This window comes from Nannobrachium achirus, assembly GCF_963921795.1.
Source record: "Nannobrachium achirus genome assembly, chromosome: 9".
NCBI lineage: Eukaryota > Metazoa > Chordata > Actinopteri > Myctophiformes > Myctophidae > Nannobrachium > Nannobrachium achirus.
The window spans coordinates 30,597,187-30,619,346 of NC_137818.1; the positions used below are offsets into that span (position 1 = coordinate 30,597,187).

At 43.3% G+C, this 22,160-nt stretch overlaps 1 protein-coding gene across 1 annotated transcript; it reads left to right on the top strand.

Annotated features, from left to right (window-relative positions):
• Window positions 1-1,940: 1,940 nt before the first annotated feature.
• LOC308290771 (ATP-dependent 6-phosphofructokinase, muscle type-like) lies at window positions 1,941-21,871 on the top strand (the record flags this gene model as incomplete). The annotated part of the gene is made up of 22 exons (XM_080732680.1): window positions 1,941-2,007; window positions 2,958-3,031; window positions 3,175-3,252; window positions 4,254-4,443; window positions 4,953-5,118; window positions 5,241-5,285; window positions 5,499-5,607; window positions 5,894-5,989; window positions 6,086-6,178; window positions 6,288-6,413; window positions 8,022-8,086; window positions 8,200-8,263; window positions 8,381-8,527; window positions 8,855-8,925; window positions 9,040-9,127; window positions 9,226-9,378; window positions 19,444-19,608; window positions 19,740-19,801; window positions 20,381-20,492; window positions 20,573-20,672; window positions 20,940-21,045; window positions 21,637-21,871. 22 exons carry the CDS (start codon window positions 1,941-1,943, stop codon window positions 21,869-21,871), a joined length of 2,412 nt encoding a protein of 803 aa, XP_080588806.1.
• Between the last annotated feature and the right edge of the window lie 289 nt (window positions 21,872-22,160).

Sequence of the window (22,160 nt, forward strand, 5' to 3'; positions counted from 1 at the left end):
CTACACTATAACTTAAGTGAATAAAATGTTATTTTGACTATTTAGATTGGTTAAAATATTTTTTTATAGAATATAACCTATACAATGTAGGTGGTTATATTGGTGCGCTCCTGTTCTTCTATTGAGACGTTTAGATCCTGTGGTCTGGTTTGACCACCACTGGGTGGCAAGTGGGACTGCTTGAAGGTCAAACTTCAAATTCTCCCTGGAGCGAGCAGGCTGGCTCTACTAGCTACTGTAAGTGTTAAAGATTTCAGCATTTGTACAGGTGATACTGAACTATACCCATCCCTAGTGATTGGGTATCTTGGGTAGGACATGAAAGTTAAGAGTGTAGCTTTTAAGTGAGTATTTATAATGTCAGCTGTTTATTGTGTTGCTTCAACATTTTTACAATACACTGGAGTCTTGTGTGAATTGGAATGGATTCATATATGTACAGTTATAATAAATTCATATTTTACTGTCAAGTTCCCAAGATGTGTGATTGCTACGGCATAGCCCTATCCACAAGTTTCCGAAGGAGTTTACTGGGGAAAAGGGTGTGTGTTAATGTGGGCTTCACTTCCGTCACACAGCTGATTCAAATGCGGGCGATTCAAATCTTGGAGCTTAACAAAGCTCCAAGTAATAACCATGCAGAGTTTCAGGTGTCACAGCAACCAATCAGAATTAAACCGCTAAGAGGAACAGGAAGTGATGCCCACATTTCACGTAAGGGCTCATGGGCGCTCAGTGAAACTTGTACATGATTACCACACACTCTGCTATAGTGGTGAGTGTGCATCTTTAATGCTATAACATCAGTCCTGGAGCCAAACCTAAAGTTCTAATGGCAAGTGCACAAGGGACAGTACACAAACTGCATGAACTCTAGAATCATGGACATTATGGTCCCTATTTTTGTCCATGCCGTTCCCCTTATCCCTGAACTACTGTTTTGGAAAACATTTTTAAATATTTCAGCTGATCTACAAGCTCCCAAGGTGTCGATGTGGGTCAGCTATTTGAAGTACTTTAAAATGTTTTTCAAAATAGTAAAAAAAAAAAAAAAGGCAAATAAATGTAGGGATAAGGGATGGACGACAATATAGTGTGTCAATATGGTACTCAATCATGCTGTCACTCCACAGAGGATTCCAATCAAATATCAGGTTGTCGAATCAATTAATAGTAGTCCTTATAGTAAAAGACAAAATGCCAATATTTATTTTAGGATGCAGAGTAGGCCTATAGGAAAACCAATGTTTAGTCTGACAGCTGAAGAAGGCAGCTGTCTTGCTTTTCTGTCTTTTAAGGACAACCATTAAGACTATTCTGCCGTGAGCTGGCACCACTACAAGGACCTGGTGTGCGTAGTATCTCAGTGTCGAATCTGTGGAATACAGTAGGAGCATCTTGTCCCCTGTGAGTGACACTGTATCCTTATAGTACCATGCTGGTAGGCGTGGCACTACACTGTGTTCCCTAAATCTGATACACAGTTGCAGTTCTGTAACTAGATTGTAAAGGGCATCTTCATCAAGATCCTTCATCCTTGATTATGGGGTATTTCTTGTTTACAAAAAAAAACAACTATTATAACGTTATACAGTTGGGTTAACAGAGATTAGGGTATAGAATACTGTATGTTCGCTGTATATCCTATAATGTTGTGTAAGTGTCCACTGTAGGTGGTTGTGGTGGTTGTATTATATTTAGTTCAGTGACTGGTAGAATGTGTCAAGGGGGGCGTGGGGTGATCTGGTGGGTTGAGGGGGCATGACAGGACCAGCAACAGTCGCCTATAAAGCCAGTGTCTCCATCCGTCACTCCTTTGAGAAGCAGTGAGAGCGAAGGAAGTGTCCTTCCCCGTGTCTTTTCCTTTCTTCGACCTACCAGTCTGTCTGGTCCTCCAGATACGTGTCCTGTCCAAGACTATGGACCCTCATCATGAAGCCATGGACCCCACCAAAATGGGTGTTGGTCGTTCCATTGCCGTGCTAACATCTGGAGGTGATGCCCAAGGTAAGTCAAATATTGTAACTGAGGTTGATAAATAACAAACCAAGCCTCTCCAGGGTTCAGAGCACTTGTGGTACATCATGGATGAATAGTTTGCCTGAAAGCACTAGAAATGTAATTGTACATGATGCCTAGGAGGGCAGATGTCAGTGGTTGAAGGATATTGCAATGATCTAACTCTCTGGAGTGATATTGCCGAAGAAAATACAGTATTGTAAAATTATAATTGCAAAAATAATGGGTGGAATTCACTGGTGGCATCACAATGCTATATTTAAAAAAAAAAAACAATGCAATGTTTACCTTTGACAGACTTGAAAGCTAACACACGCTATAGTAGTAAATCAACTACTGTAATTGAAGTTCCATAACAATGAAAAGGTATCTCATAGCCAACTTCCTTTCATCTCGCCTTGTGACATCGTTGCAAGATCATTCCAAACGTAACCCTAAACATTCGAATGGAGGCTCTATATCCCCCTGGTCTCCCCTTCTTGATCTTCTTTGTTGCTAAGTTTAGCGGCAATGACCTTTTTCTGGAATGAAGGATAGGCCAGCCCCTTCCTACAGCTGTTATCTGGTGAAACAAGAGCCCATCCATACTGTACCAAACTGCCACAACACAAAACTTACACTCTGGCCTTTAGAGTACCAAACATCCAGGGGTGATGTGTGGTGCACAGACAGGCTGTGGCAGTACTTTATGTGCTATTTGATATGACACTTACGTATGGGTCAGGTCACTGAAAGGTTAAATACATTCTACAGTCCTATACATATCTGCATACCATATAGCCTATCAGTGGTGATCTGGTGATCGAGCTGTGTAGGCCTTTACTGTATTGATTGTTGAACTTTATCCAACTGAGTTTTTGACACACATTTCTTATATTATTGTATCTTAAACCTTCATCATCACTGATCATGCCCCAAAATCCCATTGTTTCTCACAGGCATGAACGCAGCTGTCAGGGCTGCAGTCCGCGTTGGTCTCTACACAGGAGCCAAAGTCTTCTTTGTTCATGAGGTATAATTCTTCATAACATTGTATGGTAACATGGTGAATGTGGGCTATTTAATTTCAAATACAGTACATAGACCACATTTGAAGTATCCTCACTGCATTACCACATTGATGTTAATGGGTTTTTGGTGTGCTATGTGCTGTAGGGCTACCAGGGGCTGGTGGATGGCGGAGACAACATTCGCGAGGCCACATGGGAGAGTGTGTCCATGATGCTGCAGCTGGTGAGTATATGTAGGGCTGTCACAATTATCACATAATCGTCTAATCGCTAAAAGATAGTGGAAATAGCAGATCTACAAGCTCACAACGCGTCACATCGCGACACGTTGTGAGCTTGTTCCACTATCAAATGTTCTTTTTTAAGTATAAAGTTTTCAAATATGTCAGTAATTTCTTTGTATATTTAGGTTATGTGTCATATCTACCATGTGCAACTTCAAAGCCTAAAAGCCAAACAGAAATGTAATTGTCAACGACAAAAACACAATTATCGTTAATCGCAATTATTTGAGTGACAATTAATCGTCATGTAAAATGTCATAATCGTGACAGCCCTAAGTATATGGCCACTATAAATCAAACATGCAGAGAGAGTCATACAAATACACCCTGCAGCACACCCGGAATCTATCTAATAACATAATTTATGTACAGGGACAATCTATTGTATTATATCTTGTTTATTCCTTTGTTGTTAAGAAATTATAATGTGCACATATTCGCCAGGCTTTACATAATCTGATCACATGAGAATGGGACATGGGAGAGATCATTTCTATATTTAGTGGCCGGCTAGGTCAACAGGGGAGTGCATACATATTCAAAGCCTGAGATGCCCACTTAAATCTGTCAGCAGTGTTGTTGTTTAAGAACGCCAAAGGGTGGGCAGCAAGAGTTCAGTTTCACCAGTGTGAAAAAGCATATAATTTTACAGGTTCCTTCATAAGCAAGCACTCACAGTATGTTGTGTAACCACTCTTGTTAGTCTGGCTTCTGTAAAACCGAATCTGCGTAATGTTCATTGTTGCAAGCTTGATGTACATCCCACAACAAATATTAACATAGGACATTTGAATCCTCCAGCAGTAAATATTGATAAGAATCCTAGAACACCAGTGTTCATAGTATTTACATTGTGTTTCACTCCCCTCCCTTCCCCTCCTTCTATCTGTGTGATCAGTAAATGGTTTAATAACTGCATCACCTTTTAATTATGCACCAGGGAGGCACTGTCATTGGCAGCGCCCGCAGCAAGGACTTCCGTACCAGGGAGGGCCGTATGAAGGGAGCCATGAACCTGGTGAAGCTGGGCATCACTAACCTGTGTGTGATTGGCGGTGACGGCAGTCTGACCGGTGCCAACGAGTTCAGAACTGAGTGGAGCGGCCTGCTGGCTGACCTGCTGAAAGACGGTAAGCTACAGACAGGGTGAGCAGGGCTATGGGTCCTGAGTCCTGGAACTGCAAAGGGCCTTGTATGACACCTTATGTCCTTAATCTGACCTTAGGTTGTGGAGGTTAAAAACATTAAAAAACGATTTAATCAAAAACATACAATCTATTCTGTATAAAACATATGTTAAACCCTATATACTTTGTTGACTGGAGTCCTCCAGGGGTCTATACTAGCCCCATTCCCTTTTCTCTCTACAATAAATTACTTAACTGAAAATGGCAGATCTACAAGATGACAACGCATCACAACGTGAGGCATTGTGTGCTTGTAGAGTAGACCTCCCCAAGAAATTTGAATAGGGACACTTGGGCTCAAGTGGCTAATTTCAGTCCCCTGCTACCATGCTTGCTGGACGTCTTTGTACTGCAAGCTGACAACAAGCATAAATGTACCTCGCTGCTGCCTCCTCCCTTAGCACAGCACAATATCCAGGACTTGATCACTAATGAGGTACATTTTCTACCAGGTAAAATTACCGAAGAAGAAGCCCATCTATCTTCTCACCTGAACATTGTGGGCATGGTTGGCTCCATTGACAACGACTTCTGTGGCACTGACATGACTATTGGCACTGACTCTGCTCTGCACCGCATTATGGAGGTGGTAGATGCTATCACCACGACTGCTCAGAGGTAGGTGAGAGACACCACACTTAGAGGGTACTCAATGCATACAGCTCAATGCACACATTTATATGAGGTAAATGGTTCGCTCCTTGTCTCCCTTAAATTGATCAACATTCATTTGTCCACAGCCACCAGAGGACATTCATCCTGGAAGTGATGGGAAGACACTGTGGGTTAGTATGTGTGTTTGTGCATTTTCTTCTATCTTTGTACAAAATGAAAGTAAAAACACTTTCAGAGTTTAAATGAACACTTGACATTTTATTGAGGATGCTCTGTCATGTAGTTGTGTTTGTATGATCATCAGACCTTTATGTATGTTCGGTAAGAAAAACATTTCATGCATTGTATATCTGTTCTCTAAACACCTGTGTTTTCTATGGCAGTTACCTGGCCCTGGTGACAGCCTTGGCCTGCGGTGCTGACTGGGTGTTCATTCCAGAGATGCCCCCAGAGGATCAGTGGCAGGAGCACTTGTGCAGGAGGCTGGCAGAGGTATATTTCAATAAAGACAGTAAAGGCTCCAGTCAAGCTGTTTCAACCACTTGAACCCAGTGTCCCCAGTCTGGGGCGAACGTTTGGCAAAATAACAGATCTACAAGCTCACTACACATCTATATTGACGCGTTGTGAGCTTGTAGCTTGGCTATGTTAAAATGTTTTTCAAAATAATAAAAAGGGGCTAATGAGCCCTGCAGGGTACCCCGTTGTAATAGGGTTTAAGTGGTTAATTGCATCTTCTCCATGAAATGCTAATTTCTCCTTTATTCTGAACTTTTAGCAAAGGGCCAGGGGCTGTCGTCTGAATGTGATCATTGTTGCAGAGGGTGCCATTTCCAAAGATGGCACACCAATTACTTCTGAGGAGATCAAAACGGTAAGCTGCTGCCTGTGTCAATATGGTAATGCATTAGATTCCATGTTGTATAAATATAATGACATTAAATGCTTTTCTTGTTTTGGATGTGTCTAGTTGGTTACTGACAAACTCGGCTTTGACACTCGTGTCACAGTTCTTGGACACGTGCAGAGAGGTGGCACTCCCTCTGCTTTTGACAGAATCCTGGTAAGATTCCCCTCCAGAACATAAAGCCATCTCCAAATACGTGCACTCACACAAATTCATGCATTCTTGAAAGTGTGACATGGTGGTTTGTGTGTACGGTGTCGTGTAGGGCAGCAGAATGGGTGTGGAGGCTGTGATGGCCCTGCTTGAGGCCACCCCAGAAACCCCTGCCGCTGTGGTCAGCCTGTCAGGAAACCATGCCGTCAGACTGCCCCTCATGGAATGTGTGCAAGTGGTATGTTGCCGTATTTTGTGCTATTCACTTTAATATTGCGTTTGACATTGTTTTATACAGGATCAAGTCCTTTAACCACCCTATTGTGGGGTGAATATTCTGTGAAAATAGAAGATCTACATGTTGTGAGTTTGTAGATGGGCTATTTTCGGCAAAGATAATGGAAAAGGGTCTAGTTGCGACCGTAGGTCGCACTTACTACAGAAAGCTCCACCAGGTGTCCGTGCGTCAGTCAGTCAGTCCGTCCGTCACATGTCAGACGTCACACTTTTGCCCTGCTCATATCTCCGCAACCGTTGCCCCGATCCATGCCAGATTTTGCACACACACTCCTTACCTGCCAAACTACAACCTCCAAGGACCCCCGGAGCTCCAGGGACCCCCAGCTCCCTCGGGGACCCCCAAGTGTAAAAAATTAGCACATGTGCAAAAATTACCAAATGACCACCCCAACGGGGCTGCTCACGGGGAATTCCTGGGGACCACCCACTCCTGGTGCTCCAGAACGGATGCAAAAGTGGTGACGCCCCAGTCCACTGCAGCTCACATAAAATGCCGTAACTCGGCCTAGGAGCGTCCGGGAGAGCCGCGGCCGGTACCTATTCGTCCGCCAAGGCAACGCGGAGACCCCACCCCTCATTTCTCACATGGCCCTCTTCTAGCGCCACCTTCAGGCCGATTTTCACAACACATTTTTGCCCACTACTCCTACAGTTTTGGCCCTAAAATCACGCAAATTGCTACACAATATGTCTCCACTCATCCCATCAACATGAATCTGTCCCATATAGCGCCACCTTCAGGCCGATTTTTAAAAACACATTTTTGGACACTGCTCCTACAGATGTTGCCCTAAAATCACGAAAATCACTACACAGTATGTCTACACTCATGTCATCAACATGGCTCAGGAAGATTTTGGAAAAACAAATTTTTGCCCTATTTGTGGAGATAAGTGACCTACGGTCGCTTATCTCCCGATTAGGGAGTCTTACTGGTATAGACCCCTGGGGGACTCAGGCCAACGAAGGGGTTTTAAGTGGTTAAGAGGATTAATGTGTCATTTAAAGGACGATACCCGTTGTCTGACATGTTTAGTCCATTGACGATGACTTACAGTGTACTTGACATTACTACAAAATGCAGATCGTTTTCAAAAGCATACCATAGTTTGCTGGAAACCGGTGGAAAAGTCTATTAAAAGATAATCTATGGAGAAAAGACTGACTGAAAAACAAAATGGAAACACGTTTATGTTTAATGTTTAGCCAACATTGACTCAGTTATTCCGTTACTTTTGGCAATGTTTTATGACTTTGGAGAACATTTAAACCTATGCAAAATTACAATTAAATTGGGGTTATGAATGATAATAAAAAACATTATACTAATAATAACAACGGAGAAATGTTCTATTGTGTATGTATATTGTGTAAGATATAAGGCCAAAGCTGAGAAAGTGTTGTAGAAAGGTGTTAAATAATAATAACCTTTCAAAATAATTTGAAAGGTTTTCGCCTATAAAGACATGCCCAATATAGTATTGAAAGTATCAGGGAATATCTCTCTTTCTCTCACTAACAATCCCAATCTCTCTCTCTTTGATAGACCAAGGATGTCACTGCTGCCATGCATGAGGGCAGATTTGAAGATGCAATCAAGCTGAGGGGAAAGTAAGTCCTAATTATTTATATTTAACTTCTGTATTCTTGGTTTGTCAAACCTCCTTAATTGTGTAAATGATGATCATTAAACACTAACATGGCACCATAATTGTGACGAGCAGGAGCTTTGAGAACAACTGGAACACATACAAGCTGCTGGCCCACATCAACCCTCCAGATGTTAAGGTGAGGAGGAACATCAACAAATTCAATCATAAAGATGGAATTTATGTGTTTTATTTAGCAAAATATTGAAAATTGTACCTCATGACTTATTTGCATGTCTATGTCCCTCCCCATCAGAGCAACATCAATGTAGCCGTTGTGAATGTCGGTGCTCCCTGTGCTGGTATGAACGCTGCTGTCCGTTCAGCTGTGAGGATGGGTCTCCTTCAGGGACACAACATGCTGGCTGTCCATGATGGCTTTGATGGTCTCGCTCACGGAAAGGTGTGTGTACACTCCGCTGACCTCTCTAATTCACACACCTGATCTACACCGCCAAGTCCCAGTGGCCCAATAAGGTCCATTTGGTTCCAATTGTACAGTTACACCGTTTGGAGTTTGATTCATGATAAGGATTTTTCTGTGTAGCTCACAGGCCCCTGCAATTTTAACTTTTAATTAAATTTTATATTTATTTTATTTTTTAATTTTATATTATTATTATTATTTGCTACAATTAACAACTATAAAAAGCACTGTAGTAGTAGAAGTATGTTTTTCTTTAGTTCTATTACTATTTGTATTATGCTTATTAATTTTCAATCTTCACAGATTGAGCCCATCACCTGGACAGGAGTGAGTGGTTGGATTGGAAGGGGTGGTTCCGAGCTGGGCACAAAGAGGTAAATAAACATCATCTGTTCAACTCATTTTCTTATAGCTAGAAAGAAAGATCTGCTGTTGTACTGCCTCTGATTTATTGTTGTTCTTTTTTGTCTTTTAACTTTTGTCCAAAGATCTCTGCCAGGTAAAGTGATGGAGGAAATCAGCCTGAACGTTGCCAAGCACAATATTCATGCTATTGTGATTGTTGGTGGTTTTGAGGTAAGGTCAACATCAACATCGCATGGGATGATTGAACATCACTTAACCTCGCTCTATATTTCACAGTGGGTTTCTGCCTTTCTTCCTTTGCTTTGTAGGCCTTTATGGGCGGTCTGGAGCTGGTCCAGGCTAGGGAGAAATACGAGGAGCTGTGCATTCCCATGGTTGTTATCCCCGCCACCGTCTCCAACAATGTCCCTGGTAGCGACTTCAGCATTGGTGCTGACACTGCCCTCAACTGCATCGTAGAGGCACGTATTGCAACAATGCAGAGGCTCAAACAATGCATGCACATGTAGCGCCCCCTTGCTGTAGAGGGGCAAAAGTGTGAATGAATGATTCACGACGCTGTGTCTTGCTTCACAACACAAAGTGTACTTTTATATAAATTTCTTCAAGGCAATTATCAAAATTACAATCAATCATGTTCTTCACAAAATGTACAATAGTTCAGTAGCATCATGTCACATACTGTATCACTACCATAATACTGTCTCCATATTACCATGAATTCCAAACTGAATTCCCTCAAAATACCTTCACCGAAATACACAGTATACAGGCCTACTGCAGAATCAATGAATTAAATAAGGTGCCATTCAGTCAATAACTGTAGCATCATATAATAGAAATAGACAAGGCACCTTGTATGCTTAAACATCACCATTACTTTCCCAAAATGACTATGAAAATAAATGGCATCATCAATAAACTCAAATAAAGTATCCTTCAGTTTGTAACTGTAGTGTACTGGACCATAGAATAACACAATAGCAACATTGCATGTTAGGACACTTACATGTTACCAGACTACACCAGCAAAGTGCATCAGAAGTGCTTAAATGCACTGATTAATTCAAAGGCACCTGTAAACATGTACTGTACATTCACATTTTTAACCCATATTATATAAATGAATTGTTTTTAAACCAAACCCTTTTTATCACCTTTTTAACCTTAGGTTATTCTTATTTATGTTTTTAAATGCACTTTTTATCTCTCCATGAATTACTATTGTTTTTAACAGCAACACTCTTATCTTCATGAATTAATCACGTTTTTAACTGACCACAGCATCTGTAATGCATCATGTAGTTTTTAGCTTTCACCCATAAAGTTCACAGTTTCTGTGCTCCATGAATTAAACAATGAAAAAGATCAAAGGCAAACACACACGACATGCAGCGACGCTTCACAGTGTAAACTGCGGAAAATGGCGTCTCCCTGCAGTTCACCATGTGAGTTCCAAACAATTCCAACTACAGGTGTAGATTAAACTCTTAGAGTAAACATTTCACAGCGAAAATACTGCTCTACACATCATATACAGTACCCAAATGATATAGTTTTCACATTGAGTTGTCTGGCGACAGTATTACCTGTAGAGGGGCAAAAGTGTGAATGAATGATTCACGACGCTGTGTCTTGCTTCACAACACAAAGTGTACTGAAGCGGAAACACCAACGCGCGCCCTGTACAGCTCTGATCCAGACCAACACAATCGATAGCAGATCCCCCAAACACTCTAGAGTCGATCACAGAAATGTAGATCACTGTAGTGATGTAAAATAAGAAAGAAGCATGTCAAACTATTTTAAATGGACCCAAATTGTTTCACAAATAACGAAAATAGCTTACAGTAGTTATACCAAAATAAACACATTGAAATACAGTACTATTAACCAAAAGAATAGCTTAAAAGACCGTTTTTGCATGAATGCATGAATCAATAAAATAATTAAATCAAATAAATTTCAGTCTACTACACACTCCCCTTCAAAACAGATGTCGTCCCCGACATGAGGTATACAATATTTTTACATCATCCTTTCTCTTTTCTTACAAGCAGTTTTTTCTTCACTTTTTTTTTTTTTTAAAACAATAATAACATCGTCTGGCTTAATCCAAAAGTCCATGAGCGAATGAAAAATACTCAGTTGTTTGTTTCGTCCGGAGTATACGAAACGTGTATAAAGCATTCGGCTTGTTTCAAAGTCCACGAATGTAAAAGTGTGTGCATGTTGTAGTACTCGACTCATCGCAAAGTCCACGAGTGTAGGAATGTGTGTGTGTGTATGGCACTCGACTTATCACAAAGTCCAGGAGTGTGGAGTGTATGTGTGTGGCACTCAGCTTCTCGCAAAGTTCAAGAGTGTGGAGTGTGTGAAGGGGCAGAGGTCACTAGTACATGCACCCCGCATGTGTTTGTGTGTGTATGTGAGGAGCTTAGAGGTATTGGGGCAAGGGGCTGGGGCAAGGGGCAGTCTTCATTCAGTACCCGGGAATAGCAGGCTGGTAGCTGAAGGGCTGTTCAGGCTGGTAGTAGAAGGGCAGGGGCACTGGAGGGTACCAGTACATGATGTCGCTTGGGGGTCCAGCGCTGTAACAGGCCGGGTGGCCCAGCTGGTCATACGTGAAGACTCTCGGTGCTCGCCTCTCTCTTACTGGTCGCTGATAGTGCTGTGCTGCTTCACCGTTGTCACTTTGAGTAGGTGATGGTGGTACTGACAGTCTTTCTTCCATGACAGGCTCCTCTTCAACTTGCCTCTCCTCTTGATCCAATGGCTCCTCTTCATTCAGCATATCTCCTATGTCCTCAGCATCCTGCTGCTGGGGTACGTGTTGCTGCTGCTGTCCAGCATCATTAACATCCTCTATGTCTGTGTTCACAGGCTGCACCCCAGGTAAAGGCTGCTCTAAGGGCCTGTAGTAGTATCCATAGTCGTCGTCATCACTCTCATCATCCTCTTGATTTGTCACTGCCTTGTCTTGTCTACTGGTCTGAGTTGGACTTTTTCTCTTTGCTTTGGCAGGTTGCAACTGGGTCTCAAGGGGCAAGTTGTCACATGGCAACAGAAGGTTGCGGTGTAGGATCCTACTTGCTCTCCCTTTACCTTGCTCTGGCAGTACCTCATATATGGGCATGTCTTTTCCAACCTGACGGATGACTTTGTGGATACAATCTTCCCAGTGGTTCCGCAGTTTTCCAGTTCCTCCTCTGGGTGTCATATTCCTGACGAGGACTCTGTCACCCTCGTGCAACACAGAACTCCTCACTTTGTTGTCATGGTTCCGCTTGTTCCTTTCTGCACTTTTCTTCGCATTCCCTGCGGTTATGTCATATGCCTCTTTCATCTGTGCTTTCCATTTCTTCATGTATTCCTTGTGGTCAGCAGTCCCCGTCTCAGGATTCAAGCCAAACAGCAAGTCAACAGGCAATCTTGGGGATCTCCCAAACAGGAGATAGAAAGGGGAGAAGCCTGTAACTTCACTTCGTGTGCAGTTATATGCAAACATGAGTTTGTTCAGTGACTCTTTCCAGTTGGACTTCTGTCTCTCCGTGAGAGTCTTCAGCATTTGCAGGAGTGTCCTGTTCATCCTCTCAACCTGCCCGTTCCCTTCTGGATGATACGGTGTTGTTCTCGAGCCCATCACTCCACAGTTCTTCTTTAGCTGTGCAAACAACTGATTTTCAAACTCGCCACCCATGTCGTGGTGGAGACGCTGGGGAAAACCCCATTTAAGGGCATAATCGTTGAAGATCTTGTCAGCAACACACTTGGCAGATTTGGTTGTTGTGGCATATGCTTGGGCAAAGCGGGTGTAATGATCGACTATCACCAGAATGTACTCATAGCCACCTGCACACTTGTCTAAATGCAGAAAGTCGATGGATACTAGTTCGAATGGCTGTGTTGTGACAATGGAGACGAGAGGGGCTCTTGTTTCTCTACAGGGCTTTTTCTGTTTGAGACAGGCACAGCATCGGGACATGTAGATCTCCACTTCTCGCTGCAGATGTGGCCAGAAGAAACGGTCTCGCACAAGTGATGTTGTACGGTCCACACCTTGATGCCCCATGTCGTCATGGAGTTGTCGCAGGACTGTAGTCTTGTACTTCTCCGGGAGGACAAGTTGTGTTCTGGAAACAGTCTTTCGGTGCAGTATGGCATCTCCATCCAAACTGAGTTTGTCCCACTCTCTGAGTAGACGTTTGCTCTGTGCACTGAATGATTTGAGCTGTTGTCCGACAGGTCTTTGATCTGATTGTTTGCAGTCTATTACAGGGCCAATATTTGGGTCCTCTCTTTGTGCTTGCCTGATTTCCGCTCTTGAGAAGGGTGCAGGTGCTTCCGCATCTGTTCCTACACATCCAAGAGCCATCATGCACCGTGTTGTTTCAGAGTCTCCTATTTCTATGGCCTGCACTGTGGCTTGTATTGAGGGGGAGGACATTTCCTCTGTGCAGTTCTCCATCATCTCTTCGATGTCACAGGGCATCCTCGACAGGGCATCAGCGTCACCATTCTCTCTTCCTGGCCGGTACTTGATGGTCAGATGGAAGTCCGCCAGTTCAGCAACCCACCTACTCCCTGTGGCGTTCAGCTTGGCTGTGGACAACACGTAGGTAAGTGGATTGTTGTCGGTGTATACAGTGCAGGAGGAATTCATCAGGTAGTCTCTAAAACGGTCAGTCACCGCCCACTTCAAGGCCAGGAACTCTAGTTTCCCGGAGTGAAGGTGGTAATTCTTCTCCGCCTTGGTCAGTGTACGAGATGCATACGCGATGACACGTAGCTTTCCCTCCTGTTCTTGATACAATACTGCACCTAGACCCTGGTTCGAGGCGTCTGTGTGCAATATGAATGACTTGTTGAAGTCTGGGAACCCGAGGATGGGAGGCTCAACCAGATAATCAATCAATCTTTCCAATATCCGCTGGTGGTCTTCAGTCCAAGTGATCGGCTTATTTGAAGGCGTTCCTCTGTTCTTTCCCTTTCCTCTTGCAGTCCTCGTGTTGCTGTGCTTCTGTTTATCTGCTCCAGGTTCCATTTCAAGCAGTGCATACAGGGGCCCCGCAATACGGGAGAAGTCTCTTATGTACTGGCGATAATAACTGAGTAAGCCCATTACTGCTCTGCACTCACCCACGGTCTTTGGTCTCTTCTCCTTTAAGGCCCTCACAGCCAACGTATCAGCAGGGTCCATTTTACTGCCATCAGCGGACACGATCCGGCCCAGGTAGCGGACCTCGCGTCTGAATACCTCACATTTGCTGGGCTTCAGCTTGATGCCGTGTTGCCTGAGTCGCTGCAGCACTGTCCTCACATCTTCCACATGGTCCTGGAAGGATCTACTAAAGACCAGGGTGTCATCTAAATATGGAATGCAGATTTCATCCCTCAGTCCCTCCAAACATTCCTCCATGCAACGCTGGAAGGCCGCTGGGGCGTTCATCAGGCCGAATGGAATTCTGATCCATTCATAAAGACCCCAGGGAGTCACGAAGGCTGTCACAGGTCTGCTCTCCTTGGCCATAAAGCCTTGATGATATGCCTTCATTTGATCTAACAGAGAGAAGTACGAGTTTCCTCCTAAGCCATCCATGATGTCTTGCACTCTGGGAATAGGCTGTCGGTCAGGGAGAGTTTTCTTGTTTACTTCACGGAAGTCAATACACAGTCGTAGACTCCCGTCTTTCTTACGAACACAGACGACTGGGGATGCATACGGTGAATTGGACTTCTGGACCCAACCCTGTGCGATGAGGTCATGTAAGTAGTCTTTCATTTCTCTGTACAGTGGCTTGGGCACAGAGAGGTAGGTTCTCGCCACAGGTTCAGTGTCCTTCAAAGAAATGCTGAGTTGCAGCTTTTCAATGCATCCAATATCATCATCAGTTTTTGAAAAGGAGGCACACTCCTCTCGCAGCATCTGGTGAACTGTTTCTCTCTCAGACTCGCTGAGGTGGCTCAGACTGACAGGCGGGTCCCATAGTTCAGCTGCTCTGTTCTCTTCAACCCGGATGTGACTCATACTGGCTGGAGGTGGAGGGCGGGACCCCTCTAGGATGGAAGCGGGGTACAGGGTTTGAATATGTTGGACAGTTCCAATCACAGTTCTCCCAGCTAACACTATGTCATGGGCTGTGGGGTTCTGCACGCTTACAGTGATAGTGGGCCTGCTGTCTTTATCCACTTTGACGGCGGTGTCGCAGATTTCAAGTCCCTCTGTCCAACGGGGGTTGACATCGGGCTCAAAGATCAGTGTGGTGTCTTCATACGGGGAATGCATCTGTACATGACACTCCACTTTGACAGACATGTGTTTAGGAATGTTGACCCGCTCCTTCTTTGTCTTAACAGCATATTCACTTCTCTGTTCAATGCTCACCTGCTGTACAAAGGCTTGGGCTTGCTCTGGTTCAAGGTTGGGGAATACTGTTCTTACTGTATGACTCAGGCGTTCTCTGTCAGTGACATTGGACTGTTTCAATTCACTGTCTATAATTAGCTCAATAACATTGGACCCAATGATTGGTCGGCCAAGCTTGTCACCCTTCATTACAAGAGTGGGGACTTTAACTGAAGTGGTGGGGGCTCCCCCTGAAGCTAAGCTAAAGGTTACCTCCACCCAACCCACATATGGCATGTTCTCCCCGTTTGCTGCTACAATATCTAAAGGGCCCGCTCTGTCCAATATTTCAGAGATGTCTCTTAGTCTTGTGTCTGGTAGGTGCACTTCTTTCCATAGTTCATCAATGATAGTCACTTGAGAACCTGAATCCCACAAAGCCTGGACCCTTTGGCCTTGGATATGACAGTCAATTAGACACTTCTTGCCTACAAGTGGAGCTACTTGAGCCTGTCTCTCTCTTCGGGGGGCAGTGTTCACAGTCATACACGAGGGGGGTGAACAATGTTCTCTGTGCACAGTCCAATTGCTGACTTGGCAGGGCTTAGAACAGTAGAGGGCTTTCTTACATTTTGCACATTGTTTCAACTCTTCACTCTGCTTTCCACAGTGCACACAGTGCTGGGACTTTGCTGGGTCACTGGTCACTCCCTGTCCCGTGCGAGTGACCCCTGCTCGTTTAAAGACTCACCTCCAAGCTGTCCCTGCTGTCCTCTCACCCGACATCCGGCTGCGTAGTGTTCACTGCTGCCACAGCGGAAACAGTGTGTGCAGTACTCTTCTGTGCCACGCTGTTGACAGCCGAAACACCTCTTCCCTCGTCCACGGTTTGGTGGGGGAAAGCGTTGTGGGGCGAACCCCTGTTGATATTGGGCGGTTCCTCTTCTCTGACCCGGACCAGGAGGGGGCCAGTATCCCTGTGGCAAGTTCTGTGTCTGCTGACCTTGGTACTGTTGAGGGTTGTACTGGGGCTGTGAGTGACGTGGTGGGGAAATGTACTGGGGTTGTTGGGGGGTGTACAGGGGCTGTGGCTGGTACTGTTGGGAGTTGTACTGGGGCTGGGGTTGGATCTGTTGGGGGGTGAACTGAGGCTGTGGTGGGCGTTGGGGCTGCTGCATAGAGTCTCTGATTTGGGACACTTGGGCCTTGAGATCTTTCAACAGGGCCATTTCCGTTCTCATCTCCTCTAGCTGAGATACTACTGTAGGGGGCAATTTGACAGGGTCCTGTTGAGCAGGTGGCTTGTCTTGCTTTTCAACAGGAGCGTCGCTCGACTGGACAGAGTTGATTGTAGTAGGCCGTGGCTGTGCTAGTGATTTCTTCTTGTGCTGCCTCTCTGTTTCATAGGCACATGCTGTGTTCATCCTCTCTAGTAACAGCTCATCAGAGATGTCAGTCTGTTCAAGATAGGGCTGGAGATCACGTTTTATGTTGTCATTTTGCAGACCAGTTAACACAGTGTGTAGGAACATGTTCTGTACTAGACCTGGGTCATATTTGAGGCCTGACTCGGCTTCCTGTGAGGCAAACAAAATCTTCTGTCTCAGGTCAAATGTACGAATGAGGAAGTTCTGTGGTGTTTCTTTCATGCCTTGCACTTCAGAGGTCAGCTGCTTGTAAAGCTCAGTGGCACTTTTCTCTTGATAATGGGAACGGAGTAGTCTTCTCAGAGTAGGAAGGGTTAGGTTAGCTTTCCCCTCTAAATAGCTACGAAGTTGCATGCCAGGAATAATGGCCCTTATTACTGCATCAACTATTTCGAGTTCTGGAACCCCTTTACTTAGACCGTGTTCAATTTGGCGGGCCAGGCTTGAAAAGGTCAGGCGGTCTTTCTGCCCCGGCTCTCCTATTTGGCCAGATATTTTAAAATCCTTGTGCCAAGGGGTAGGGGGGTAGTTGTGGGGTGGGCTCCGTGTTAACATTCTACTAGGGGCTGGGGTTTTTATTTCTCTTTTATCTGACTTGTCTCTCTCGTTCTGTTTCTGTTTCTCAGCCAACTGAAGCTGCAAGGCCTCAATCTCTTTCCGTATTTTTTCCTCTTCTTCTTGTAATTCTTCCTGTGCCTGTTGCTGCACTAGGGCGGCGGCTGTCTGAAGCTCACTGATTTTGTCTTTAAGTTCAAGCAAGTCAGCCATTCCACCATCCTCTCGCTGTTCAAGCTTCTCACTCTGTATGTGGTCTGAAATTAACTTAATGAGCCCTCCTTGACTTTTACCAGTCACATGCTCACGTGCTCCTCCTGCGATGAGTAAATGGTCACATAACTCTGCCAGAGTGTCTCGGGACAACTCACAAAGCTCTCTGATAATCTCGACCTGTAGTCGTTCTACTCCTGACGACGCCATCTTTGTGCAGGGTGGTTGTGAACGGTGCAATGCGATACCTTTTCACCTCTGGAACGTAGTAGCAGCTCTCCTGGTATGTAGCAATACCTCAGATCGTCTGCCCTCTGCTCACTGATGGTCAGGTCACCACTGCCGCTGGTTCACCACGGTGCTCATGACGACGGTTGGTTAGGAGAGACGTGTGACGGCTGGGGACTTCTGTAGCAGGAAGTGGACCCACGCTGCACACATCTCAGCAGTGCCTCCAAAATGTAGCGCCCCCTTGCTGTAGAGGGGCAAAAGTGTGAATGAATGATTCACGACGCTGTGTCTTGCTTCACAACACAAAGTGTACTTTTATATAAATTTCTTCAAGGCAATTATCAAAATTACAATCAATCATGTTCTTCACAAAATGTACAATAGTTCAGTAGCATCATGTCACATACTGTATCACTACCATAATACTGTCTCCATATTACCATGAATTCCAAACTGAATTCCCTCAAAATACCTTCACCGAAATACACAGTATACAGGCCTACTGCAGAATCAATGAATTAAATAAGGTGCCATTCAGTCAATAACTGTAGCATCATATAATAGAAATAGACAAGGCACCTTGTATGCTTAAACATCACCATTACTTTCCCAAAATGACTATGAAAATAAATGGCATCATCAATAAACTCAAATAAAGTATCCTTCAGTTTGTAACTGTAGTGTACTGGACCATAGAATAACACAATAGCAACATTGCATGTTAGGACACTTACATGTTACCAGACTACACCAGCAAAGTGCATCAGAAGTGCTTAAATGCACTGATTAATTCAAAGGCACCTGTAAACATGTACTGTACATTCACATTTTTAACCCATATTATATGAATGAATTGTTTTTAAACCAAACCCTTTTTATCACCTTTTTAACCTTAGGTTATTCTTATTTATGTTTTTAAATGCACTTTTTATCTCTCCATGAATTACTATTGTTTTTAACAGCAACACTCTTATCTTCATGAATTAATCACGTTTTTAACTGACCACAGCATCTGTAATGCATCATGTAGTTTTTAGCTTTCACCCATAAAGTTCACAGTTTCTGTGCTCCATGAATTAAACAATGAAAAAGATCAAAGGCAAACACACACGACATGCAGCGACGCTTCACAGTGTAAACTGCGGAAAATGGCGTCTCCCTGCAGTTCACCATGTGAGTTCCAAACAATTCCAACTACAGGTGTAGATTAAACTCTTAGAGTAAACATTTCACAGCGAAAATACTGCTCTACACATCATATACAGTACCCAAATGATATAGTTTTCACATTGAGTTGTCTGGCGACAGTATTACCTGTAGAGGGGCAAAAGTGTGAATGAATGATTCACGACGCTGTGTCTTGCTTCACAACACAAAGTGTACTGAAGCGGAAACACCAACGCGCGCCCTGTACAGCTCTGATCCAGACCAACACAATCGATAGCAGATCCCCCAAACACTCTAGAGTCGATCACAGAAATGTAGATCACTGTAGTGATGTAAAATAAGAAAGAAGCATGTCAAACTATTTTAAATGGACCCAAATTGTTTCACAAATAACGAAAATAGCTTACAGTAGTTATACCAAAATAAACACATTGAAATACAGTACTATTAACCAAAAGAATAGCTTAAAAGACCGTTTTTGCATGAATGCATGAATCAATAAAATAATTAAATCAAATAAATTTCAGTCTACTACACACACGCACTATGCAATATGATCTAAATGTATTCTCTATATTTTGCCACAGACTTGTGACAGAATCAAGCAGTCTGCAGCTGGCACCAAGCGTCGTGTGTTCCTCATTGAGACAATGGGTGGATTCTGTGGCTACCTGTCCACCATGGCAGGCATGGCTGCAGGAGCTGATGCTGCCTACATTTATGAAGAGAAGTTTTCAATTAAGGACTTGGAGGTGAGATGATGTCCTTTGAGGTGCCAGACACTTTATTCATCAATTTCCATCGGAGCTAGAGCCCTGTCTAGTTGGACAGCAACATACTGTAGATGCCTTTTCACACTGTGATCAATGGATTTGGTTTACAGATGAATGTGATGCACCTTTTGGAGAAGATGAAGACAACAGTGAAGAGAGGTTTGATTATCAGGTTAGATAATCTACTGTTCACCCGTAGAATTCATCAACATGAATTTAGATTTTTTTAGTTTTTATAGCCTACTGTTTTTGAGGAACATCTGCAGCATTCTGCTTCACACAGAGATCTCGGCCCTTTCCCACAAGAAATATGTATAATGTAATGAATATTGGAGTGGCCTATAATTTCCTACAGTATGTACACTATCCTACTATTAGCTTGACAAAGCTTCTAAACTTTGAAATAACTAAATTTGATTTATAAACTCTGTCTTGGAAGTGCGGTAATGTTTATGTTGTTGTATATGATATGCTGAGTGGGACTTAACGGATCAACAGAATCAAATTCTGGTGACTTAAATTTGATGATAAACTGTTGGTCCCTGAACTTTTTAGTGGTCTTCAATGTCTATGATGTATTTATTTTTAATGTACTATAAGGTTATAATGATATTCACTGTCTATTTCTATTTTGCTGAAGTGGAGCTAACATCGCAGGATTTATTTTTTATATATTAAAGTGGATGTTGGTTCCTTTCATATATTAATTATATTATTATTACAATAATTTCTCCCAATCATCCATGGACAGGAATGAGAACTGCAATGCCAACTACACCACTGACTTCATCTTCAACCTGTATTCAGAAGAAGGCAAGGGCGTCTTTGACTGCCGCAAGAATGTCCTGGGACACATGCAACAGGTTTGATAATTGTCTAGTTGTTTTTACTAGAACTATTTATATGCATTCAAGTCACAACTCATATCATTTGCCTTCCACAGGGTGGAACACCAACACCTTTTGACAGAAACTTTGCCACAAAGATGGGAGCCAAGTCTGTCATGTGGCTGACTGATAAACTGAAGGAGTGCTACAGACATGGTATGTTGATCTTTAGAATACATGCATTTTACCAAATCTAATTGAAAGAAATAAAGATTTGCCTCTCAGTGATTTTTAAAAAGCAATGATACTGGAGGACCATAACAGAAATAGGCCTTCTTTGACTTTATTGGGTGTTTTTGTTTTTTTTCTTTTTTATCCTTGATGATTTTGCTGACATCATCGTCTTTTAACACCATGTTTCATTTTATAGTGGTTTACACAGTGCTGCTATTCAATGAGCCATTTGACTCCTGTGTCCTTTAGGTCGTATCTTCGCTAACACCCCAGACTCAGCCTGTGTCCTGGGCATGAAGAAGAGGTCGCTCACTTTCCAGCCTTTGTCTGACCTGAAAGCAGAGACCGACTTTGAGTAAGACTCCTCTGTTCACTATGAAATGCCTTACTTTTTTATTTTGTATGTATGAAGCAAGATGACATTATTCTGTATATATTATACATTTGCAAAATCCAATGCAAGATTCTTATAAAGAGGAGAAGGCCTTATGCACACCTACAAGGACTGGTGCGTTGGAACAGTGGCGTTGAGAACTCAGTCGCGTTGAGCACACAGTCTTCACTCACAATAACTTTGTTACAACGTTTCGGTCGTTCAGACCTTCATCAGGCATAAAAGCACTTTTATGCCTGATGAAGGTCTGAACGACCGAAACGTTGTAATAAAGTTATTGTGAGTGAAGACTGTGTGCGGGACTCTACTTCTCAAGATTCTTATAAACAAACACTTAAACCCTGTTATATACTTTGTTGTCCATCAAATAGCAGAAATAGCCAATCTACGAGCTCACTCACAACACATCGTAACGTGAAGTGTTTGTTGTTGACTGTTTGCCCATTTTCGAAATTTCACAGAATGTTTGCCGATTATGACAAGTCCAGAATACAGGTGCTATGGTTCATGTGGTTAATTGAAATGTCTGTCCCCCTCTTCTGTCTGGCACAGGCACCGCATCCCCAAAACCCAGTGGTGGCTGAAGATCAGGCCCATTATGAAGATCCTGGCCAAGTACGACATCAAGATGGACACATCTGAACGCTCAGAGATGGAACATGTGATCAAGAAGAAAAATCCAGTTGTGATGACTTTGAAGACAGAAGAAAAGGTTCCTCACAAGACAGAAGAACACTTGTATCCCAAGGAGCACTTGGAGAAGCCTGTTGAGGAGCAGTTGCATTAAGAATATAATAATGTCCCTTTGAATGTGAATTCCTGTCCATATGCCTTGGTAGAGGATCTCTAACTCTAGTCTTTCTTCTGCTTAATGGCAACTCTCATTGATTGACTCTTGCAATTCCACATTTCCAATTCAGCTCTTTGTGTTCCATGAACCAATTTTTTACCAGCTCCTTGCGTGAATGGAAAAAGATTAAAAGGTGTATCGCTAAATGTCATTATCTCTTTTCATTATTTCCTAAATTATATTCACAGGAATTCAAAATGTGAAACTTGCAGAGGTTTTTCATGCA